The sequence below is a fragment of the Pectinophora gossypiella genome, chromosome 22, assembly GCF_024362695.1.
Source record: "Pectinophora gossypiella chromosome 22, ilPecGoss1.1, whole genome shotgun sequence".
Classification (NCBI taxonomy): domain Eukaryota; kingdom Metazoa; phylum Arthropoda; class Insecta; order Lepidoptera; family Gelechiidae; genus Pectinophora; species Pectinophora gossypiella.
In genome coordinates this window covers 6,115,586-6,142,821 of record NC_065425.1, presented here as the reverse complement: position 1 = coordinate 6,142,821, position 27,236 = coordinate 6,115,586, and the positions used below count along the sequence as shown (strand labels likewise).

Sequence of the window (27,236 nt, the reverse complement as noted above, 5' to 3'; positions counted from 1 at the left end):
AGTAGCACACGTCGAGGGATGTGCCTTTCCCAGGAGTGTTTCCAAAGTGGGAATATTCCTGTAGTAAAAACTCGTTAGTAGTAAGGACGCTGGCTGCTTTTTTTTCAAATTGTTCTTTCTTTTTTTCAAATCTAAAAAAGCAATATTGACATTAATTGTTTGTATTACGCAAGTGCGTAAAAGTAAGTATTTTTTTACGCAAATGTCATTTATTTTCAATATACAGGGTGTTAGTGAGATCGTAATCAATACTGAGGGGGATGATTCAGACCATGATTCTGAGTCGATATCAAGTGGAATTTCCTGTCGAAAAATTCATAAAAATTTAATACTGTAAGAACTTACATAACATCATAACATAAACAGCCTATATACGTCCTACTGCTGGGCACAGATCTCCCCTCAATAAACCAGAGGACCCCCCGGAACCCGGAACCCCCTCCGGTTGTAAGTACTTATAATTGTATATATTAAAAACGAATTAATTTTTATAGCATTTAAAATATGCTAAATAAACTCAAATACTATGCTACAACCCAATCAGCCGCAGAGATCATTTCGATAGCAGCACAATATTACCAATCAGAACACTGGTCGTGGACACAAAGCCTTCTGAACAATACGAATGATTTTTAATTACCCTTTGTACTCGAAAATGTGCCTCTTATTCAGTAGGCCGGAGAGAGATGGTGGCTGAGTTTGGATAGGGACCCTGAACCACGCGGTATGACGTAGCACCCTTGCTCGATACGGGTGAAGACCTCAACGATTGCAGAGGCGGAGATAGGAGTCATCGGTACGGCAATGCAGGACGGAAGGGGCAAATCACAGAGACTATAACCTGGAACCTGACAGAGGGCAGCAGTAACTGTCAGTACTATTCAGAGGCGGAGGACAGGAGTCCTAGTACGGGTTTGAAATATACTACTCTGGGCGCCATCCCTCTCGTGTCAGACATAGTACTGCGGGACGAAAGGCAAGAGGGCTTCTACTGTCCTATTTTACCCGACTGCAGAGAAGCAACTAGGAAGGTTATGTATATGACCGCTATATATGTATGTATGTATGTGTATATCCAACCTAACTTCTAAATGACCTGTCAGAATTCACTAGAAGCGTCTTGATCCGGTGGTTATAGACTATGTGACGTTACGCTAAAGTCAATGTGGCGCCCTATAGAGGACGTAAAACGAGAAGAACATTTTTTTTCTAGCCTAAAGTGTCCCACTGCTGGATAAAACCTTACCCTACTTTTTACCTTTTTTGTTCCGAACGATCTCTTTTCATTTAGGCACAGATTTGAACAAACTCTCAAAAATGTTTTTTTATAAAGAATGAAAAGAATCTGTGATGGATAAATTCTATTCTATTTCTCTGGATAAATAAAGTTACGTAGCAAACGCTACAGTGCTACGTCACGCCGCTACGATTGCCTACGGTTGAAATTATAAATATTAACTATAATCTAAGTAAACTCGTGAATTACTTAGTATCATAAGATTAGCTTAGAAATATTAAGTAGAAGTAGGTCGGTGTAAGCTGACGTACAAATTATTTGGTATAAGTTATAATCTACGCTCGAGCCAGAACTTAGATAATGCTTTGATTTATTACTCTTGTTAATACTTTAGTGTGTTAACATAGTGGTATAATGTTTATTATAAATAGGTATATAATTACGGCAATTGTTTTATCATCGATGCTGATGAGAGCACGCCAAAAGTCTACTTTAATAAATAAAAAACAGAACCTAAATCTCATTTTTACAAATGTGTTTGTATTTTTTATTGTGAAAATAAAGAGGATTTTATATTACTAGCTTTTGCCCGCGACTTAGTCCGCGTGTCTTTGTGTGTGAGGGAGTGCATACCACAAGCATCTAACTTATGCAGTTTAGATTTTTTTCATACAAATGTTTCATCCCGTTTCCGTGGGAATTTTTGAAATATCCTGTTGCAACTAAGCTTTAAGTTAACTAAGGTACCTGCATGCCAAATTTCCTAAATGTCGTTCTTTAATTATATTAAGCGTGGTTTGTTCTATTTCACTTTACTTAAATAATAAATAATATTACTCCTTAATTCAACTTTAATTATAAAAACAGAATTAAATATAGAATTCCCAACATTATTTCAGGGAAACATATCAATATGTATTCTGTGTAGCTGTACCCCCGCGCCCCGGATATTGGGGTCTCGAGTTGTTTGAATTTAGAAATATGTAGGCTCCGGAGGTGCGACGGAAAAGATGGAGGACGTATTCTGATACGAACACTTTTTAATACATACCTACATAAGATCACGCCAATCAAGACTAAGTCAAGTTGCTACATAACATAACATAAACTGCCTATATACGTCCCACTGCTGGGCACAGGCCTCCCCTCAATCAACCGGAGGGGGTATGGAGCATACTCCACCACGCTGCTCCACTGCGGGTTGGTGGAGGTGTTTTTACGGCTAATAGCCGGGACCAACGGCTTAACGTGCCCTCCGAAGCACGGAATCGTCTTACTTTTTCGGACAATCAGGTGATTCAAGCCTGAAAAGTCCTTACCAAACAAAGGACAGTTTCACAAAGTTATTTCGACAATTTCCCCATCAGGAATCGAACCCGGACCTCCAGATCGTGAGCCTAACGCTCTAACCACTAGACCACGGAGGCTGTCAAGTTGCTAATCAGGGACTTTTCAGGCTACGTTCATCAAAAACAATAAAGATGGTGCTGTAAAGATTTTCCTTCATTTAATCTTCTAATTTCATGGATAACAGACATAATATATGCATCTTTTATCTTTGTTTTTGGGTATAAATGATGACTACTTTTATTACACCCACACACAATTGAATCTTCCACCCATTATGATTCTGATCAAAGTAAAGAGAAGCAAGATATGTAGCAACATAATTACATTATACATTGTATATATACATTATATATATATATATATATACATATATATACATTGCCATTACATTGTATTTTGGAATCATTATGTACCCACGTAATGAAAAAATAGGTAATTATCACGTTAAAGCTGAACAACGCCAACGCTGGAAAGTCCCTCAATATAGCAACTGATGTCAGAATAGGTTGAGGAGCTCGGTGGCGCAGCGGTAAACGCGCTCGGTCTGCGATTGTTGAAGTTAAGCAACTTTCGCAAAGGCCGGTCATAGGATGGGTAACCACAAAAAAAAAAAGTTTTCATCTCGAGCTCCTCCGTGCTTCGGAAGGCACGTTAAGACGTTGGTCCCGGCTGCATTAGCAGTCGTTAATAACCATCAATCCGCACTGGGCCCGCGTGGTGATTTAAGGCCCGATCTCCCTATCCATCCATAGGGAAGGCCCGTACCACAGCAGTGGGGACGTTAATGGGCTGATGATGATGTCAGAATAGATACACCTTAGTATGAAAATAATCTTCAGTCATTGTAATCTATATGCAAAGAACAAGAGTTGGAACAAGCGTCCTCGAGACAATGTGAAGAGTTCAACTGTGTATTTTTTATGGCGATGCTTGACATAATATGAAGTGATCAACTATAGGGGCGTTAGCCAAGTTACAAACGATTTCGAAAAGCGACAGTAATAATATTTTTGTCAATATTTTTATCACCTTTATTTACAATTTGCAATTTTCAAATCGTTTGCAACTTGACAACGGCAACGGTCTTTGGTAACTCACTGAAGGTTTTTTACGATATATTTTTGACTTGTTTTCACTTGATGCTAAACTTTATATTGTGCCAAATAAGTGTCTAGCAATATAGCATTATATACAAGCTTAAAACCTATCGTCTACTGCTGCTGTGACGTGCTGTCTCTGAATTTTCCATTTGGATAACGCCCTGAGCCCGGGTTCGCGCCCAACTGGACACCATCAGACCTGCTATTTTAATTTTTTATACCAGGCCACCGTTACCCATTTGTCCGCTCAAGTAGTTACTGCCATTTGCGACAAACCTACAATAAGTTACGTCATATTCTGCATGACGAGCGCAAGACCTACGGCGATGGTAAGCTGATGGCGGCAGGAGGATATTCCGACCAAGTAGTTATTGTCATTTACGACAAATCTACAATAAATCAGAGCAAAAAATACCAGTGCATATAAACAGTTCGCATTCACACTACGCAGAGTCTGTATAACAAAACTTTTATATTTAGAACCTTTACAAAGCCTTCCTATCATCATAAGCGTTCGAATCTGAGTACATCCGTCTCAGATATAAATCCTGTTCGATTTCTCCTCGTATACAAGAGGGCTTAGTTACAAAGGAGTGACCGCATTGCGTCTTCAATGCTGAGATTATCTTGGTACAGTCGAGATCCACAGAAGATTATCTTTGCAATATATGAAATACATAGGTACAGTGTGCACTATACTTGGAGTATATTAATATAAACAAGGATAACGGGTAGTTTAGTGCATGAAATAGATGGCTTAACTTGTTATCCTCTCCTCAAAGCGAAAACCACGTACTTAAGTGCCTTTTTGAAAAATCACATTTTGATGCGATTTTCCTCAACAAAACCTCGATTTCTGGCAATTATTTTTTATATTTTTTTTCCTGGATTGAAACCAGCTTGTCGAGTCAAGCAAAGTAAGTTGTTGTCAAGTTTTTTCACAAAAACACATCACACACACACCACATCGCAACACGAGCCTCCGCAGAGCATTTAAAACATGTAGGTAAGTATGAGTTGTGTTGTGTGTGTGTATATATATTTTTTTTTGTGTTTTTTAGCCTTAAATTTTGAATAGATATAAATCAATTAGTCTGTTACTACGTAAGTTCAAATTGTTACTAACCATTTATTGGTTAAGTTGCTTGAAAATAATCGATTTATTTTATGTAAAGAAGGTAAACAATAAGTAGTAATAGTAGAAGAAATAAGCGATAGGTATTCGTAGTGCGTACTGTGAAATGAAATGAAATTTATTCGCTCTAGACTGGTACAAAATAAATAAATATACATTATATCAATAAAAGTCCATCACTCAACCATACAGCGTGCGAATATTAATATTAAATAATTTATAATTAAAGGAACATTCAATCTTTAATAAATCTGTCTCAAAAAAAATAACAATATATATTTTAAATACACAAAAAACAATTAACCTTAATTACGTAGTGTTACTGTGGCATCTTCTAGTAGTAAATACTTTAATTCTTTTTTGTCTTTTAAATGTTGAAAGTTGATGGTAGAGCTGGCAGAGGAAGACCTAGAAGCACTTACATACATACACATACACATGAACATTGACCAAATTGGAGATATCCTTAGAAAATGTTCAGTACGATCTACTCTGAACCGGCATGCGTGTATGAAGCGATTGATGAATGTGGAGAACCGAGGAAGCAAGAGAAGTGTGTCAGGATCGAAGCAAATGGAATTCTATAGTCTTTGCTTACCCCGGTGGTAAATAGGCGTGAGTTTATGTATGTATGTATTTTCTCTTTTAAACCTTTATTATCATCAGCCCATTAACGTCCCCACTGCTGGAGCACGGGCCTTCTCAATGGATGGATAGGGAGATCGGGCCTTAAACTATCACGCGGGCCCAGTGCGGATTGATGGTTATTAACGACTGCTAATGCAGCCGGGACCAACGGCTTAACATGCCTTCCGAAGCACGGAGGAGCTCGAGATGAAAACTTTTTTTTGTGGTCACCCATCCTATGACCGGCCTTTGCGAAAGTTGCTTAATTTCAACAATCGCAGACCGAGCGCGTTTACCGCTGCGCCACCGAGCTCCTCAAACCTTTAAAAGTGTCTGTTTTATCTTAGATCTAGAGAAATACGAGGCTAGAATCATCATCATAACAAACAACGCGGAACTGTGTATAAATCAGCATTATACGTATATTGCAGCGACAATGCAGCGAATAATTATGCACTAAGCACTATACTGGTAGCGAGTCCCGAGCCGGCGAAACGAGAACAGCTTTTATGTTCACAAATGAGATAGGTATTCAAAACCTACAAATACAGATTATTATCATTTTTCATCTCGAGCTCCTCCGTGCTTCGGAAGGCACGTTAAGCCGTTGGTCCCGGCTGCATTAGCAGTCGTTAATAACCACCAATCCGCACTGGGCCCGCGTGGTGGTTTAAGGCCCGATCTCTCTATCCATCCATAGGGAAGGCCCATACCCTAGCAGTGGGGACGTTAATGGACTGATGATGATGATCATTTTTATGTCGTTTCCATATCTCGGGCCTATGGAGTCCCGGACTTTTGGAAGGCGTGCGTGGAGCCGAAGCCAACACGTAGAGGCCCCTTAAGAATAGAATAGAATAGAATAGAATAACTTTATTCCCAAAACAGTGCAGTACAATAGTAGAGAAGATAAAGATAAGTATACAAATCAAAAATACACTGCCAGGGAAAAGGGACTGACTCAGCATGTTGTTGCGAAGAATAGTAGAAATACCACTCAAACAAGACAAGACAAGAGAGTAAGACAGTTTAATCTAAAAAAAAAATACTTATAAAAAAATCCGTAAACAATTTATGAGTAACCACACTATCGCAAACCTACTTCTTTGTCTACGTCTATTAGCTGCCTATCGTTATTCCGTTTTCACAGGGTCCGCTTACCTAAACTGAAGATATCACAGGTCCGTTTTTTACAGAAGCGACTGCCTGTCTGACCTTACAACCGAAAGGGTAAACCAACCTAATACAGATTACATCACATACCTCCGAAATGCTTTTTGGCGAGAAACGCCGAAGACACCACGCTTGACTATTATTATTTTTATTTTTTTAAATGAATTTTATAGCTACTTAACATACCTACTAAATTGAATATTTTTAATATTAGTAAAACCAATGTATCCAAATCTGATTATATTGACTAATATTTTGCGTTAACTTGATATATAATTTTTGCATCCTAAACTGCGGCAAAACATGAGATTCTCACATTTATTGTAAAACCTTTATTATACCATGTTTTATGAGCAAATAATTTTAAATTCTTGAATTTTGACTGAAGAGAGAGATAAACATAAGACAACCTCTGCAGTGGCTAGATAGGTACTTTGATTATCAAACTAGAGTTCGTTGGTTCAATTTCCCGTCCGGCTATACAAGAAAACGTCTACCCCTACTACTTTCTGTAGTACTGGTCTCCTTCCAATAGATGAAGGAAGGGATTGGTCTCAGAAAGTTTTTATTCTATGCTTCGTATCATCTTGAGAATATTGTATAATCGTAAAGTCGTGTGCGTGTAAACGCAAATATAATCTTTGACCAACACGCAAGGCTCAGATTTCGAGACACAATAGTTAATAATGGGATTTGGGTTACAACAAAATGTGTTATATATGTGTATCCTTCTTCTTCTGTCGTGTAGGTTGTTAGGTGGACTACCAACCTCGACAACCCTGGTGTCAGGGTTGCTATTAAGCCGCCAAAGGCCCCTGACATGGCTCCAACGGCTTAACGTGCCTTCCGAAGCACGGATCATCTTACTTTCGGACAATCACTGTAATGTCCTAACCAAACTAGGGACCACAAAGTAATTTTTGTGATATGTCCGTATCGCGAATCGAACCCAGGACCTACGCATCGTGAGCCTAACGCTCAACCACTGGACCACGGAGGTTCGTTATGTGTTTGATTTGTAAAGGCATCTGAGACTAATGACCTTATCACACAAAGAAAGAAACGATTACGTACTTAGATAAAGAAGCTTATCTGCTATTTTAAAACAATAATTGTCAGTCCTAGTGCTAAAAGCAATTCCAACCAGGCAACCATAAGATAGGTACCTATACAAAACACTCGTTACCTTACACTTTAAATTTTTAAATCATTTGAACGAGCCTCGTTTTATACGCCTTCTGAAATGAAATTGTGAATTTGTACGCAAGGACGCAATGTGGGGGAATGGTTTCATACGCGTTGCTTACCTTAGGAGCCTTCAGGGGTGAATGTTCTCATGAATGCAAAACGTGTTTTTTCGTTAATGTGAATATTTTTGTTTCTTTTTTTTTTCGCTTCAGTTTATGAAGTTTAAACAAAGTAGATTAGATACAATTGGAGACAATAATCCTGCCTGCGACTTCATCTGCGGCGATTTCGGTTATCGCGCGCAACACGTGTATTCCACTCCTAAATAATATAAATATCTATAATCTCTCCCAAGGTCTAATCTATCTCTGTAGCGAATTTCATCAAAATCCGTTAAGTAGTTTTAGTGCTAAAGCATAACAGACAGACAGAGTGGTGGATGTGTTGCCCTCCCAAACAACGTACTCAAACAACTCAAATTGTCTGGTCGTTAAGCTAAGGTTAAGCTTAGTTTGGGGATCAGAGTTCAACAATTAATTAGTACATTTTTTTCTTGTTACATTGTAAATAGACGCCCGCACTTCATATTGTTAATAGACATAGAAGAGCGAAAAAAAAAAAAAAAGATTGCGAAGAAAAATTGAGAAGATTGCAAAAGCGGTATATAAAGCGAAAGTTGATGGTAGGGCTGGCAGAGGAAGACCGAGAAGGACTTACGATGACCAAATTGGAGATGTCCTTAGAAAAGGTTCAATACGATCTACTCTGAACCGGCGTGCGTGTATGAAGCGATTGATGAATGTGGAGGAAGCAAGAGAAGTGTGTCAGGATCGAAGCAAATGGAATTCTATAGTCTCTGCTTACCCCGGTGGGAAATAGGCGTGAGTTTATGTATGTATGTATAGAAGAGCGAGGCCACCTTTTTTTTTAATCGTTGGGAAATGCGTTACGCATACCACGCCGCCCGGGGGGGCAACGTGGTTATGTGGGACTCCCCGGGTGTCGCCACCCGGTATACCCACTAAAACCCAACGGTGTTCCTCCTTGGCGCCGTGTGGCGGGGATACGGGAACGCAATTGCATACAACCGCGTCCCCGCCGGCGGATGCCCTTTGGGGCCCAGCGCCCATGGGAGCGCGTCAAGCGCCTCCCCATCCGCCGAGGGCTGCCCGGAACACTTGGGGAGCCCTACAGCACGGGACCTACGTTGTGGACAGCGGTCCCCCGACCACCGTCCACAGGTCCCCGTCAAGGCGGCGCTCGGTCGATTGCGACCAAGTACGCCCGTCAGAGCGAGGCCACCTGACACAGGTATCTTGCATACCTACTAGGTAGGTCTTAGCCCTAGCCTATAGATTACTGTGTAAGTTACTGAAATAAACATTTTTATTTTTATTTATATATTTATTTGTCTTCTGTTTAATCTAAGTGCACCTCTACACACTTGTACAAATCTGTTTGGAAATAAATTATTTTTATTATGTATATATCTGGACTGATTCCATCTCGGCTCGTTAAGGCCGGTACTTTTAAGTGATCACGGGCCTAAACCAAGTGATCACTCATTTAATAAATTGAGTTAAGTTGCAGGTCGGTCTGTCTGTAAGAATTTTCGGACTATTCGGCATGTATTTAATATTGTGGCTTTTTGTAGAACACTATAGATTTGTCGGGGTAGGTCAAGGAGTTGAATATTGTGAAGTAACTGTTTGGGTATTACGCCAGTAGTAGAAATGACTATGGGAACTATTGTAACTGTATGAAGGTTCCACATCCGTGCTATTTCGTATTTTAGATCCGTGTATTTGTTCAGTTTTTCGGATATTGTTGACTGTAAATTATGTGTATTGGGTATGGCAATGTCTATTAGTAGTGCTGTTCGTTTTTCTTTGTTAATAAGGGTGATATCTGGTCGGTTATAATGAATGGTTTTGTCCGTAAGTATCGCTCTGTCAAAATATAGTTTATGAGTGGTTGATTCAAGAATAATTTCCGGGCTATATTTATAGTAAGGCGTAGGTGAGTTTTTTGTCAAATTATACTTTATTGCAAGCTTTTGGTGGATTATATTGGCTACCTGATCATGCCTATGTTTATAATCTGTCTGCACTATTGACTTACACGCACCAGTGATGTGTTGTATGGTCTCAGAAGCGCTAGTGCATCGTCTACATGTGTCGGTGGGCAAATTGTGAACTTTCATTATGTGCTTTTGATAGTTTCTCGTTTCTATAACCTGATCCTGTATTGCAAGCATGAAGCCTTCCGTCTCTGGAAACAACGCACCACGCCTGAGCCATTCGTTCGACGCAAGTTTGTCGACGGTAGGTTGGTTCAGGTCGTGGTGGTGTCTTCCGTGCAATGTCTTCCGGGCCCATTCACTATGTTTAGTCTGTTTGTCGGTTTGTGCTTCGTTCTTCTGTGAAACTTTGTCATGTAGATTTAGTGGAGTGAGTTTAATGTCATTTTGGGCTATTGCATTATGTAAAGGGGATGTCTGCGCTTTGTAATGGAAGCTACGAATAAATAATAAGTCAGGAAGAGTAACTATGAACAAACGCCGGCGAAATATTGGCCCCACGACATTCTAAAAGATCGTAAATCCATAAAACCAATCAGTAGCGATTCCGTGACGCGCTTCATTGCGACAAGCGCTGTGATTGGTTATCAATAGCAACCACAATAGAGGTTGGTGCGTGTGTTTCCGGGGTTCTCAAATCAAGGATGTTGTTATGCAATGCATGGATGAGTATAAGTAAAAAATGGACGAAACTAACGGTGGATTTAATAATTTTTAGTGTTTTGTATTTCGGATGAGGCGTGTTGCTGAATTAAGTATTCAAGTAGTATTATTATATTGCATGTTTTGTGTTTTGAATTAATTGGTATTTAGTAAAAACAACTATTCAATACTTTAATTTTTTACTTGGATGATATATAAATATAATTACAATGTTACTTATTATTTACTGGAATAGGATGGAAGCCGATCATCCTCTCTTCTTTCGTAACGAACTGCTTTTATCCATTTTTGCAGTCGGTTTTCATTTTTGGGGAAAATAAAAAAAGGAAATTTCGACAAGACTAAATAACTGAAAAACTTATATTTTGCTGGAAATTGATAATATTACTTGACTGCATAGTATTAAAAATTATAATTTACCTATCTGAATATTAAGCTAGGAACTTCTTGAATAATGCGGACCAAAGTACAATGTGTTTACGAGAACAGAAATGTTATATTTACCGATGATAAGTTATTCCAATTATCTTTTTGCTGCGCTTTTTTTGTTTCCTACACCAACTAACTACACATGACGACATTTTACATAATATTTCACTGTTTTTTCCATAGAAATATAGCATAAATCGAGCAATGACATACGTTAGTGACGGCGCGAGGCAGATTGAAGTAGGTGCGAGTAGTCATTTTAAGCCCCGCCCACTCAGTGTACATTTTAGTGGCGTCAAATTGTGAGCGTTGTTACTCTTCCTGACTTATTATTTATTCGTAGAATGGAAGTAATTTCGGAGACCGGTTATTTGCTTGCTGTGTAAGTTACTGATATCTATATTATTATAGAGTTACTTTGGGGCCGTCCATTAATCATGTGATGTTTTTTTTGGCATTTTAACCCCCCCACCCCCTTGGTGATACATGGTGAGGTTCAAGACTACCCCCTCCCCCATCCTATATCACGTGTATTTTTAGTACCTACCAAAATAATTGCACGAAACGCCGCTTTTCGGTTCAGAATCGCGCGTTTGTCGCAAAAATAAAATACAAAATAAAAAATACTCGACTCGTGATATATTACTACACCCCCCTCCACCCTTATGATATTTCGTGATTTTTTCATGGACCCCTCCGCCCCTCTCGAGGCTCGCATGATCAATGGACGGCCCCTTTCGCGTTCATTATATTAGTAGGGTTAGTAGTTATTTAAATCCGTCTTTTATTTATCTCAGTCATTTAAATAAATAATCAACCCAATACATCTAGCTTAATAATACGTTAGATATATGTTTACCTTGAAGGAGTAGGGTAGAAATCTCGACAAAGGAATAAGGTTACCTGTTGAATAAACAATGTGCTCAGATAACATATATCTGCCGGGTGAGCAGTAGAGGACGGATAAATAGATCATGCCTTAATATGTAGTGTACTTTGTAGAGCTGGAATACTTATTAGATTTGGATTTGATTTGGTTTGTTTTGTATTCTATTCCCTGTTTTTTAGGAACTCGGCCTTGAGAACGGCCTCCGTGGTCCAGTAGTTTGAGCGTTGGGCTCACGATCCGGAGGTCCCGGGTTCAAATCCCGGTGGGGACATATCACAAAAATCACTTTGTGATCCCTAGTTTAGTTAGGACATTACATGCCGATCACCTGATTGTCCAAAAGTAAGATGATCCGTGCATCGGAAGGCACGTTAAGCTGTTGGTCCCGGTTACTACTTACTGATGTAAGTAAGTAGTCGTTACATGAGCCATGTCTGGCGCCTTTGGCGGCTCAGTTATTACTGAGCCTCATCAACCCATCAGGGTTATTACCCTGATGGGTTGATGAGGTTGGTATTCCACCTCACAACCCACACGATAGAGAGAGAGAGAGTGTTTTTGAGGAACTCTCGCGTACCTATAACCCACAGATTAAAGAAACAAGAGAGATAAGCCCTCAGCACTAAATTACACAAGTCCGTATGTCGCCTTTTAACTTATATCGGCGTGTGAATCGGAACCAAGACATTTCTGGCTGGATTGCTACTTCGATTTACCCGCCGTTCATTGTAGTAACATAAGCTATAGTTGTGGTTGCACGATTCCCAAGAAGTAATGAATAATCTGGAAAGTTTTATACCATCGTTTTCTTAGTTAAACATTTCGTTTTGTGCATATTTCAGTCCCACTAGCTACGCTCCCGCGGCATTTCTCTATAATAAGAACTATTTGGTTAAAATACTTATTTGTTTGGTTTTGATTTGGGTTTTTATTGTTATCTATTCAGTGTTTTAGAGGAGTCTTTTCAGAGGTAACTTTTTGCACCCCAATGGCTCTTGTTCATGGGACCAAAAAAAAAACAATTTCGGTATTTAAATATTTTAGAATATAATATACTTAAGTAATTAAAAAAATATATATTTATTAAAAAAAATACGATTTTAAGTGTAATATTAGGTAACACGCGTAGAATCGTCTGAATAGCTATAAATAAGTAGGTATTTTTCTTCAGGATGATATTGGTTATATGAATGAACAATAGACACGATTGTGTTAGAATAAGCCATTCCCAATCTGTTTCCGATCTAATGTCCTTTTTGTTCGACAAAACGTCGGACATCGCCGATATGGATTCGGATATCCGGATAAGGCGGTTGTTACGCTATGCACTATGGTTGTCAGATACCGAAAGAAAGAAGAAAAAAAGAAAGTATTTTATTATTAGAGGACGCCACAGTTTTGTAACTGTGGCGTCCTCTGTGTGATCTGTGTGCTCTGTGGCGTACTGAAAGATGATTGACGTGTTGTTCGCGGCTTCTACTTGGCGAGACGCTTTCACCCGGTACAATATTTAATCTAGCAGGGTTGACCGGGGCACAAACCGTGGCCCAGGGCCTCGTCTAAGAAGATAATGTGTGAGACAAACACACCCCAGACACTCCATATAAAAATTTCCTTCTTACCGTGTGCCGCCTCACGCGTAAGTGTAAGCGAGACAGACAGTCCGTGAACTTTCCTCTTACTCTTTAGCAACTTACGGATTTACCCAGAGGGGGTGGGGTCGGCGCCCGATATGAACTGGTGCGGGCGGAGAGCTACCATTTTACAGGTACGGTCACGAGCATTAATATGTATACACTTTGGTACCATGTCACATTAACTTTTTTGACAAATTGAACTGTAAGTCTCACTAAATGTCAAATATATTAGTGCGACAGAGTCCTAAGGTGGGTACATGATATTGCTCATGACTGTACACACTTTGAAACCATGTCACATTAACTTTTTTGCCAAATTAAACCGTAAGTGTCATTGAATGTCAAATGTGATAGTGCGACAGGGTTCTAAAGGAGGTATATGATATTGCTCATGACTGTACGTAGTATTAATTATTTATTCTATGACAATGGGCCGATGGCGATGAACTCTGTGTGAGTGTGTGTGTCGTTCGTTGGCGGAGTGAGTATCGGGGGCCTGCAGGGCTAACACGCGCAACGTGATAAAATTATCGACCGATTAAATAAATTTTGTCGAAATCAATAAATTTGTTATTTTCCCTAACATGCGTGGCACGCGATTTAGTTCGTATTTTGACAGAACTACATGACTTATTTGGGTTCACACATTACCACCAATCGACAAAACGACATGATTATATCGCCAGAATCGATAAAATGATCGTGACACAATGTTATCACGTTGCTCTGTTACGCTGCGTTTCCATTGACGCGGAGCTAAGCGGAGAGGAGCGGAGATGTGCAGAAATCGACCAATCACCGTGAGGGAGAGAGTAACAGAGCGTGTTCGTTTTTCGCTCTCTCGAACACTGTGATTGGTCAAATCCGCACATCTCCGCTCTTCTACGCCCATCTCCGCGTCAGTGGAAACCCGGCCTTAGCCCTACTGAAGTGATTATTATCGTGAGCTGACTGGCCGCCTGGGATCTTATTGAGTCCTTTTCGTGCGCCACCGTGTGCGACTCGCCTTACCAAATCCATCATTTGACTAATGACGCCACACATTACGTATTCCCGTCTGATGCGGAGGAAATTGACTAATCAATAGCTAATGCGCCTTTGAATACATTCAATAGGAGAATTGGGTACATAGAATGATTGAAAGGTTGTTTGTTTACTTATTTGTTACCTAAGGTTTGACTAGAACTTTTCAGTGAAAAGGGACCACATGACAAATTTTCGGCCTTGCCACGGACCATCAGCTGACGGCCTCCGTGGTCCAGTGATTGAGCGTTGTGCTAACGATCCGGAGGTCCCGGATTCGAATCCTGGTGGGGACAAATCACTGTGTGATCCCTAGTTTGATTAGAACATTACAAGCTGATCACCTGATTGTCCGAAAGTAAATTGATCCGTGTTTCGGAAGGCATGTTAAGCCGTTGGTCCCGGTTATTACTTACTTACTGATGTCAGTACATAATCGTTACATGAGTCATGTCAAGGGCCCTTGGCGGGTCAATAAGAACCCTGACACCAGAGTTGATGAGGTTGGCAATCCACATCACAACCCACACGATAGAAGAAGATCAGCTATTTGGAGGTAAACGCAAGTGAAGAAAGGGTTGATCTGTCTTTAAGGAAAACGCGCGTAAAAGAGATTAATTGACTGAGATTGGCTGGCAGAAGAAGAACTAGAAGGACTTTTACATTGACCAAATTGGAGATGTCCTTGGAAAAGGTTTATTACGATCTACTCTGAACCGGCGTGCGTGTATGAAGCGATTGATGAATATGGAGGAAGCAAGAGAAGTGTGTCAGGATCGATGCAAATGGAGTCCTGTAGTCTTTGCTTACCCCGGTGGGAAATAGGCGTGAGTTTATGTATGTTAAGATTAATTCCTATATTGGATATCATTCAAGTTAATACTAGGGGACACCCCGCGTCACTCTCCAGTTCTAGACCGATTTTTAGAAGTTTCGTGGACCTATTCGGATGCTTCCAGGGACCACCGATTGAGAAACACTGAATCGGGTGATCAGCCTGCTATATCCTAACGAAATCAGGAGGAGCGTCACAAAATATATTTTTTTGTTGGACGTGTCCCCATCGGGAATCGAACCTACGACGTCCAGATCGTGAGCTCCTCGCTCAACCAATGGACAACGGGAGCCGTTAATATAGGGTGTTAGGGGCACCGTAACGAATACTGAGGGGTATGATTCAGACCATGATTCTGAGTTGATATCAAGTGGAATTTCCTGTCGGAAAATTCATGAAAGTTTTAGTTTTTTTCTATTATTTTTAGTTTCATACTTTTGCGACGGAAAATTCCACTTCAAATTCACTCTCGGAATTATCTCTTAACGTTTTGGTTACGATGTTACTAACATTATGTATGTACTTATACCTGCTTAGAAAAATAAAAGTATTTTCCTATCTCCCAATTTCCCAACGGTACAATTTGCAACTTTGTCCGTAAGTCAAAGTCCACATTTTCCCGGGAAGGGTGTAACGGAGTCAGACCTCCCTTAAATTTAACGCCCAGGTGCTAATAATTTATACGAGCGTCCCAAATAGTTGGCATTACAGAGCTGATTGGAAAGTAGGAGTTGGTTGAATAGACGACTGCTTGGTATTAGATACGGACTCAAAAAGGTTTATAAAGGTTGAACAAGTCCGAAATAAATTATAGGTTATAACAAGTCATAAGGGCCTGTGCAAACGACTGGTTCAAGGTCTAAACCACAGAATTCGACTTTATGAGTTTGAATTCATGTTTGAATTAAAGTGGGACTCTTTTTAATTGTTCTTTTTTGTACTCTGATCTTACCAGCCTAAAGGCTAGGTAATAAAGCTCTTTTTAAATAAGTTTTGCGCTTTTTTACTGCCGGGACTGTTCCTAAAGTAAAAACATTTCCGGAACGGCGCATCATTGGTGGTTTAACAGCTTAACGTGCCTTTCAAATCACGAAATCATCTTACTTTTTCGGATAATCAGGTGATTCAGCCTGCAATATGGCGTCATTACATAATAAACATAATTATCTTTCTTTCATTCAGTGTCCTAGCCAAACAAAGGACAGTCCGATAATCTCACATAGGGATTTAGACAATGTCTCCATCGAGAATCGCATCCGAATCTAACTTTTTTTGACGTCATGTATTGTAGATTTGCCGCAGATGGCATTAACTACTTGGCCGGACAAATGGGGAGCGCTGAAGGCTCTCATCCGGTACAACATTTAAGACAACAGTCCTGAGGGTGCCCAGTTGGGCGCGAACCTCGGCTCAGGGCGTCGTCTGAGAGGAAACATATTTGAAAGAATTAATCGACCCTAGTGGGTCGATAGCGATAAGCGCCGGCGGGGTCGGTATCGGGGTCCGGAAGTGTTTGGTGTCGCGAGCTGATTGGTTGCCTCTATGGCTAGAGTAATCGGGTCATCGGGATCGTTTCTTACCTACGTCCTTCAATGCTCTAACGACTAGACCACAGAAACTGCTTATTCTTATTTCAACAAAACGGATCTTAGCTCAATCTAAAATAAGTATCATTTCCGACATCCAACACTGAATCTGACTCCATTATTTGTAGGTATCCTGGTTAGAAATGATCGGGAACAAACCAATTGCACAGACAATCGCGGAATGGAATCAAGTTATATACTGCGCCGCGGGTACATTTACTGAGAGTGGTTGGTGATAAGCAGAAGCGAATAGCGGATATGTTTTAATGTTGTTTTGGTAATTTGAAAATAAAACATAAAATAAAGAACTAAGTAGAGACTCTTTCTTTTGCAGGGCATTGACAAATTGTAAATAAATAAATAAGTACCTACTTATTTAATGTGGGAAAGAAATCTGACGCCAACGGGACTTAAACCCGCAGCTCTTGCCAAGCCGGGACGAGCGTGTTAATCATTACCACACCCCGGACACTTCATACAAACAACCTCGTTTTACACAGACACTACACATTGACATTATCGTACACGCGCATCTGTGTGTGTGACGTCTGACGTCATACGATTCAAGTCTAAACTATGTCCGAGGGGGGTGAGGTAAACCTAGCTCAGACGATGGTGGGGAGCGGAGAGATGCCGTTCTATACGTAGTATAATTCTTTATTCTATGCCATTACACTACTGAGTCCTCCTCCTGTCCTTGCGAAATTCTTTCGATCTATGTATCGCCATTAACCCGAAACCGGTGCTATCTATCTAGAACATTGAGTCTTCTTCTATCGTGTGGATTGTGAGGTGAATAACCAACCCTATCAACCCTGGTGTCAGAGTTTATTACTGAGCCGCCATAGGTTCCTGACATGACTCAAGTAGGTAAGTAATAACCAGGACCAACGGCTTAACGTGCCTTCCGGATCTTTTTACTTTCTGGACAATCAGGTGATCAGCCTGTAATGTCCTAACCAAACTAGGGATCACAAAGTGATTTGTCCCCACTGGGATTCGAACCCGGGACCTCCGGTTCGTGAGTATAACGCACAACCACTGGACCACGGAGGCGTCATTAATATTGAACATTGAGTACTAACAAGTATTACTTAGACCGATAAGTCTACAGTTGTTTTCAACTTATGGTAAAGATGACACCGTAGCCGTTACACCATCAGAGTCAGTTTTTTTCTTTCGATTTAATTTTCTCGTAAAAAATAATTGCATTAAATCTTTCCGCCCCCGCTCGTCTCATGACTATAAACTCACCCTGTCCCAGTCCATAACAAGATTTCTCCTCTGGATTGTAGGCAATGCCATTTCTATTTTACGAAACAGCCTCGCTGAATTAAATCACAGTCGGTAGAAATCTTCAATTGAAAAAGTGGTTAGAAGGGTTAAAAGTAGACACAAAAATTCTACGTTTGGGTCGCACCTAATTGGAGGAGTAAATCAAAGGTACCTACTTCCGGTAACGCTTTACTTAAAAGAAAAAAAAATGACTCAAAATTATATTCCTATCGTCGCCTTATAATGCCCTTCGTGGTCCAGTGATTGAGCGTTGGACTTACGATCCGGAGGTCCCGGGTTCAAATCCCGGTGCGGACATATCACAAAAACCACTTTGTCATCCCTAATTTGATTAGGACATTACAGGCTGATCACCTGATTGCCCGAAGGTAAGATAATCCGTGCTTCGGAAGGCACGTTAGCTGTTGGTCCCGGTTACTATTTACTGATGTAAGTAGGCAGTCGCGTCTGTAAAAAACCGGATCTGTCAAATCTTCAGGTTAGGTAAGCGGACCCTGTGAAAAACGGGATAATGCTATCCCTAGCATAATCATCTTCCAATGATGAGATCAATTTATTATGTACGGTCACGAGCATTAATATGTATACATTTTGGTACCTTGTCACATTAACTTTTTTGACAAACTGAACTGTAAGTCTCACTAAATGTCAAAATATATTAGTGCGACAGAGTCCTAAAGTTAGTACATTATATTGCTCATGACTGTAGCTACTTAAGCCAACCGTGTTAGTGAGATAAATTAATAAGTCATTGGGGCAAGTCCGGTCCCGGGGTTCGAAGCGGCGCTCCTCGGTTGATAAGCAATCACGTTTAAAGAATTAGTCTTTCAATCCACCATCATCAGCCTTACGACGCCCACTGCTGGGCATAGGCCTCCCCCAAGGACCTCCACGACGATCGGTCCTGCGCTGCCCGCATCCAGCGGCTTCCCGCGACCTTCACCAGATCGTCGGTCCACCTTGTAGCGGGCCTACCCACTGAGTGTCGTCCGACACGTGGTCGCCATTCCAGAACCCTTCCGCCCCAGCGGCCATCGGTTCTCAATCAATCAATCAATAATACTTTATTGCACAACGACATATACAAAGGACATAAACATACGAATAAAAACATAAGTACAATAGGCGGCCTTATTCCTAAATAGCAATTTCTGCCAGGCAACCTTAGGGTGAAAGAAGTTAATGCATTGGAGCACGGGCTGGTGCAATAAACATATAATGACACGAACAATAATAAAAAGAAAAATAAAATAAAATAAGAAAATAGTAATAATAAAATAATAAATAATAATATATATATAATATTTAAATAAATATATATATATATATATATATATATATATATATATATATATATATATATATATATATATACATACATACACATACATACATACATACACACACATACATACAAATAGCCTATACAATATAATAATACATATAAGGAGAATAAGAAAAAAACACTCTCCTCGCTATGTGTCCTGTCGCTATGTGTCTTTCAATCACCACTACAAATTATAACGGCATGCCACACCGTTGCGTCGCTGTGACACTGCTCGTGGCTGCAATTAAAAGATCATCATCATCAATTTAAGAGCCACGCTCTTATTGGCATTTTCCATGCTACTTTTTTAGGGAAAAATAGGGCAGTGGTTTCCCGCTTGCCTTCCGCCCGCAGTACTCTGTCTGACGCAAGTGGGATGGCGCCCAGAGTAGTCTATTACAAAGCCATACTAGAACTCCTGTCCTCCGCCTCTGAATAGTACTGACAGTTACTGCTGCCCTCTGTCAGAAAGTCCAATAAAATACAAAATTAAGAATCAATTAGTGTTTATTCGAGAAAATTATTCGACAAAGATACAAAACGAAAACACATGAAAATAATAAAAAAATACATAAACTCCACCTAATGGCACGACTAATTTTAAATTAAATACTGTGCGATGAAATACGTACAAATATAGGTTTTATATCTCCTGCGAATCAATTAGACACCTCACTTGTGTGGTGTATATTTAAGACCTGTACATATCCAGGTGTATAGTTAAAGCCATCCACTAGACAATATTCAAAACAAAAACTAAAAATAACCTTTATTTATCTGGTAATGTAGAACGAATGATGTTAGGTAATGTGGTTTAGTGTATAAATGGCTTATTGGGAACATACACTCTGAACGGAAAGTATTGCATAAACGTATCATAATTATATTTGAGGTAAAAATACTAATAAACTTTTTCAAGACATTAATCTTAATCTACCCGCAAAATTAAATATTTTGGAATGTCATTTAAATTACGCTAAATACATTGGTTTATGTTTGATGGACGGAAACTGTTACACTTACAAATAAGAATAATTATAATAAGATAATAATTATTAAATAGCTTACGTGCTATGTTCAGCCTTTATAATTATTACTTGTAACTTAGTTAATAACTATTCTTAAGGCGCCTATAAAATCTGGCGAGTAGGTTTTCAATGTGTTGTGCGTTAGGCGTCAAATCATTTTATTTCGTTGAAAGAACTAATTTCAGTTTGTCAGGTATTTTAAGTACCCTTATTGCAAACAACATAAGGACGTCAATGTAAAATTTCAATGTAAGCGAGATTCTCACGTTAAGTTTGTATTTGTCGTCTCTTTTTAACAGCAATTATTAGCATTTATTAGTTGATGGTATACATAGTATCCTATCGCATTAACATATTCAATAAATTGAATCCAAAGTCTTACTAAATATCGAATATGTTTAAGGGACAGGGTTCTAAAATGTTGACAATGGTTCCTGTTTGGGCGGACACAAACTTAATCTAATTATAGTTTGACAGATCTTAGACTAGTACCGTCTTTCAGCAAGAGATAGCTTTACTCCTGTCAAATTAAATTAAATTTAAGTTAATGGTTGCCCGATGCCCGAACCTTGAAGACACTCGTTACAAATTGTCAAAAATACAATTAGGTTGATCCATAATAGAAGTTACTGTTTGTTCAGTAACTTTACAAATACCAGTATGCAGTAACACTGCGTTTAATTGTTGCCATTTGAATGAAAGTCAATCCGGACTGGGCTAAAAAGTGTATTACTTATTGTATACGATATTTTGGACTCTATATTGTCAGGGTATAAAACTTTTTATGTAATAACACCCTCCCTGAGAAACAAGGACCCTAAACATCGTGTTGTAGAAAACTATGTATTCACAGAAATATATTTTAGGTAATAATCTGTTCCAAAAACAAACTCAACATGTTTCGTGAAACGTTTTTATATCATGTTCAGTCACGAGCATTACTAAGTATACACTTTGGTACCATGTCACATTAACTTTTTTGATAAATTGAACTGTAAGTCTCACTAAATGTCAAATATGTTAGTGCGACAGAGTCCTAAAGTGGGTACATTATATTGCTCATGACTGTTCATGTAAGATAAAAAAACGTGGAAGTGTTTTTCCGAAACATTATTTCCCAACTACCCGTCAATGTATTTTACAATTGTAACGTTCCAACAGGGCTGCACGGCTTCGTACTTTCCTATGCCTCAATCCTTTTCTGGCATTCAAAGCCGTCATTTGCTAGAGCGAGATAAAGAGCGGGAGTCCGACTGCGTTCTGACCACCAATTTCACCGCGCGCATTATCTCCTCCAAATGACGGTTTTGAGAGATAGAAAATGATAGAAGCATAGGAAAGTACGGTTCCGTTCCATGATGCCAGATGTGATTCAAGCCTTAGCGCTCATATAACATGTCGGCATATGAACCACAACGTTACATTTTAGGTATAATTGTTGATATTTGTTTGTTTTGGCAATAAAGCATTTGTCTTTCAGTATGCGTGTTAATGTACGGACGTGAATTGATTTGATAATTGATTATTCAACGAACGATTAAATGCGATGCAGCTAGATGTAGTGCAACCTCTATTGCGCCCAGTGGCTCTGCCCAGATAACACGGATTGTTTTTGTTCCCCAATGAATACATAGTTTAATGAAATGGTCTTAATAGGTCCGTAAAGTCTAATACAACATGATAGCTCCGTTGACCTTCTCTTCAAGCGCAGGCGCGATGGTGTCCTCATCTCTGCCGTCGGCCATCGCTACCAGCACGCACACATTGTTCACGAACGCTGTTACTGACGCCCCTACTACCAACCTGGAAGCATCGAGTACGGAAGCATTAATATACAGGTTTTACCATTGAATATATGCAGCCAATGTGCTCGCACGGTTAACAAGTTTGGCTATTGCAGTCATATGAGGGCACATTTGAGAGGAGTCCAGCAAAGTTCCTCACCCTAACAAAGGAGTTACCATGAGAAGCAGTAGTCGCTGTAGCCGAAATCGGCTAGGAGAGGTATATTATAATACAAAGCAGCACCAAGTGTGGGTCGACCCTTGGCAAGATGGCGGGACGACTTGCCGAAGGTGTTTGAAGATGATAGGGCTATGTGGCGCGCCTTGGGAAAGGCATATGTCCAGCAGTAGACTGCCGTGGGGAGCAAGTTTATCCATGATAATTACTTTGGATAAATGATTCTGATATCTGGTTTCGGAATAGTATAGAAGTGGATGACTGAACCATGTGCAATAAAGAGTTATATTAATATCAAATACGTTACCAGAAAGAAAGACCCAGGTCGGCCGTCCCGTCGGAGGACCAGGTGTTGGCGAGATCTTCATCAGACATCACGTTATGTTGCAGGCGAAGGAAGTATTCCGTCAGCCACACCGCTACTGCGCCCAGCGTGAACAGCACTAGAATGAGAAAAGACCAAGTGTAATTTTGAGGAGAAAGACCAAGTATTATGCGATTTACATTATTTATGGTATGACTTGCGTACTTATCTCCTGTCAGGGGAATATTGAGCCGCCGTAGGTCCCTGATATGGCTCATGTACTGACTTAAATAAATAGTCTCCATAACCGCAACGGCCTCCGTGGTCCAGTGGTTGAGCGTTGGGCTCACGATCCGGAGGCCCCGGGTTCGAATCCCGGTGGGGACATATCACAAAAATCACTTTGTGATCCCTAGTTTGGTTAGGATATCACAGGCTGGTCACCTGATTGTCCGAAAGTAACATGATCCGTGCTACGGAAGGTACGTTAGCCGGTTGGTCCCGGTTACTACTCACTGATGTAAGTATGTAGTCGTTACATGAGCCATGTCAGGGGCCTTTGGCGGCTTAGTAATAACTCAGACACCAGGGTTGATGAAGTTGGTATTTCACCTCACAACCCACACGATTAGAAGAAGTTCGGAACCGACTGCTAAACCTTCCAAAGCATGGTCACCCTGCAATGTTCTAACCAAACTAGGCATCACAAAGTGGTTATGTCCCCCGAGATTCGAACCTGGGTTGGTGAGCCCAACGCTCAACCACTAGACCATAGAGGCCATAGGCTATTTGTGATGTATTTTATGGTAGTTACCAGCGAGCGAGTTAGCAGCGAGCAGCGGCCGCGGCTGGCAGCGTGCGCGCGCGGCGGAGGCGAGGGCTGCCAGCACGCATGCGCCGGCCGTCGCCACCAGCGCCGCGCCCAACTGCGCCGCCACGCCGCACCACGCCCAGCGACGCGCCGGGTGCGTGCCTGCTTTCACTGGAATGACACACCATTATACAAATTACAACACATAACAGTAACGGAAAGGAGACAGCTCACGCCTATGAAGTCTGAAGTGTGTCTTGTTGCTGAAGAAGAGCTAGAAGGACTTACATTGACCAAATTGGAGATGTCCTTAGAAAAGGTTTAGCACGATCTACTCTGAACCGGCGCATGAAGCGATTGATGAATGTGGAGGAAGCAAGAGAAGTGTGTCAGGATCGAAGCAAATGGAATTCCATAGTCTCTGCTTACCCCGGTGGGAAAGGAGACAAATATTGAGTTATTGAGAACAGTTAATTGACGTAGTCAGAGGTGCATCAATCGCAAAATGAACTAAGACTCACACCTCACCATTCTTTTTGTTATACCAACGAGATAGTGGTGAGCCGTATCGCCGTCTATAATGGTCGAGCTAACTGTGTTACTGAAAAATGCACTTAAGATTAATTAATAACTCATTGGTGCGAGTCCGGTACCAGTGTTTGACCTGCGATTGAGAAACAAGCCAGTGTACCCCAGTAACGGCCTCTGTGGTCCAGTGGTTGAGCATTAGACTCACGACCCGGAGGTTCCGGGTTCGAATCAAAATGGAGACATATAAGAAAACAGGTTTCATCAGAATATAACTGGTACTAATAAGCCTGTAACAGCCTGTACTAAACTAACCGGTGTCAAACGATTGCACAAACCAACGCATCTTGCATCAACTGCGGCGATCATATCGGTGCAACTTATGTTGCAAGGGATCCGTACAGTAAATTACAAAAGTTCTTTAATATTATACCCTCTTTAAGGTAGCATAAATAAAATAACATATTATGTCTCCTCTCTTTCGTGCTAAGCTGTATGCTTCTATTGTGAAAAAGACATAGGTAGGTGTCGTCTGTAGGCGAAGCTCTGTACTTATCTCTGTCCATATATTCTAATCATAACATACTTAAATAGACTATATACGTCCCACTGCTGGGAACAAGCCTCCTCTCAATCGACCGTGTGGCGGGGGAATGGAGCATACTCCACCACGCTGGTCCACTGCGGGTTGGCGGAGGCGTTTTTACGGCTAATAGCTTAACGTGCCCTCCGAAGCACGGAATCATCTTAATTTTTCGGGCAATCAGGTGATTCAAGCCTGCAATGTCTTTACCAAACAAATCGGAAATCGAACCCGGACCGAATCGTGAGCCTAACGCTCTAGCCACTAGACCACAGAGGCTGTTCTAATCAACTACGTTAGAATTAAATACATTTGTAATCTATTCCTTCATTTCCATGACAAGTGTCTGTCTGTTTGGGAGAGGGACTGGTAATGGTTTTATAATGTCCATCTACAAACGTCAATACCAAGTCTGATTGCAAGGAGCTTTTAGTTGTTTTAAAATGCACAGTTTCATGAGATATGTAGAGATACATTGTCTACGTCTATGCCGCTTTGGCGACGCGACGACCGTTCTACAAATGCTACAGAACCGTACATTATTTGTGCTCGATATGGACTTGTTTTTTTTTAAATGAGTATATTGTTTTCGTCTTTACTTTTCTACATTGTCTTTTTTATTGGTCGCAAAAAAGATCGGTTGTGTTGCGAGATTGCACTGAGAACATAGTAAGGTCTAGTAAAGCGGATTGGTTGGTTAAGGTCGGGTTGAGCAACGTTTAGACTTGCTAGGTTGATTAAATTGGTCAATTTAAAAAAAAAATAATAATAAAAAAGTTTATTTAGGTAAAATCTACGACACACATATACATTTAAAACAAATAAAAAACATAATAAAAAAAAAAAAAATTAAAATTTAATTTTATTTTTTTAATTTTAAAATTTCTATTTCTTCTGTCGTAAGGTCGGCTATTGACCTCATCACCCTGATGCCAAAAGTAAGTATTGATCTACTGACAATATACACGTAACCAGTGATGTGTGATGAAATCTAAGGGAATGGAAATAGTGCCTGGCAGAACTTTAAGAGCAATGTCGCGCTTGTCTGCAATTATTTGTAAAAAATTATAGGCTTCTCTCTCTCTCTCTCTGTCATACGCGCGCATTTGCACTCTGTATTTTAATAATTTTCTACTCTATGACGACCGGTTGCCATACAACCATAAAATTGAAGTTGAATTATTTTCTAAATAAAGTGTTAATAAGATTTAAACGGGGTTTAATTTCATCCATGTGCCATTCCCGAGATGTTACCAGTTTGGGAACGTTCCCGGCAGTAATAAGGCGCAAGACTTATGTAAAAAAAGCTTTATTACCTAAAGGTAGACAAGAAAAAGAAAAACAGCCAGTGTCTTATTCTAGCCAGTGAACATTCCTAATTTGGGAACATTCTCGGGAACGGCACATCACTGCATGTAACGATAACATAGTGCGTTGAGTACGTACTTACGTAAGTAGTAGGCAAAACCAGTCCTGGTGCTTAACCAAGTTTCAAGCGATTATGACAATGGCCAGCATGCGCAGCGTGATAAAATTATCGATCGAGTCAAGAAATTTTGTCAAAATCGGTAAGTTTGTTTTTTTCCCTAACATGCATGGCACATGATTTTACGAAGGTATTTTGACAGAACCACATGACTTATTTGGGTTCACATATTAGCTCCAATCGGCAATGAGACAAAATAATATGACATTGCACATGGTAGCCCTATAGTAACAGTGACATGTCTATCTTAAATATTTTTATCACTGACAATGTCTATTGTCACAATTGTTTGTAACTTGATTAAGGCATCTGCACTGTTACCGGAAAACCAATTAAGGACAAACCCGTCGTGCATATATTCAGAGTATATTAAAGAGTATAAATAGATTAAATAAGAAATAACACTAACCGCTGAACTCATGATTCCTCCAGCCATACCCGAAGTTCAGTTCTTTGTGGCCCTCAAATAGTCCAAAACTGATCCTGCCTTCAGACTCCAAAGGATTTGAGGTCCGCCTCGCCCTGGCATCTATCCAATGTGTAGTCCCTAAGGACGCAACTATCAGCGCTATACACAAACAGGACCCGAAAAAGGTCGCGAATATCATCGACCGTTTGAACAGATTCAGCTTCATCTTCACTTTCACTTAGTTCGCTATGTCACCGCTAGATGTCGTTGCGTCACATGTTTCAAAATGGCCGACTTTTATTGTTGTTTTTCTCGCATTTTCTAGTTCGTTCCATCGTCATCCATTGTCGCCGTAGTAGATATTTCTTCTCACGTTGAAAAGAAAATCTGCAACAAAAAGAATATTATTGGTAATTGATTACGTAAAAGTTTACGGTCGCGGTCGATCGTTTGAATTGTGAACTAGTGAATGAATTGCCGTTGGGAGTTATTTCTAGGTCTGTGACAAGTGGCAGGCAAGGACGTTTGTTGACATTGAATTTTAAGTAGT

General features: G+C 40.2%; 1 protein-coding gene across 2 annotated transcripts in view; it reads right to left on the bottom strand.

The window, feature by feature from the left end:
* Positions 1–20,064: 20,064 nt before the first annotated feature.
* Positions 20,065–27,236, bottom strand: part of LOC126377210 (uncharacterized) — a 41,495-nt gene continuing 34,323 nt past the window's right edge. For both annotated transcript variants that reach the window (XM_050024908.1, XM_050024909.1), the window contains exons 2-5: positions 26,687–27,073; positions 23,684–23,851; positions 22,873–23,008; positions 20,065–22,406 (exon numbers count right to left, since the gene is read on the bottom strand). In XM_050024908.1, the coding sequence (XP_049880865.1) occupies positions 22,271–22,406; positions 22,873–23,008; positions 23,684–23,851; positions 26,687–26,912 (666 nt within the window). In that variant the 5' untranslated portion in view covers positions 26,913–27,073 and the 3' untranslated portion in view covers positions 20,065–22,270. The remainder of the gene's footprint in view (positions 22,407–22,872; positions 23,009–23,683; positions 23,852–26,686; positions 27,074–27,236) is intronic.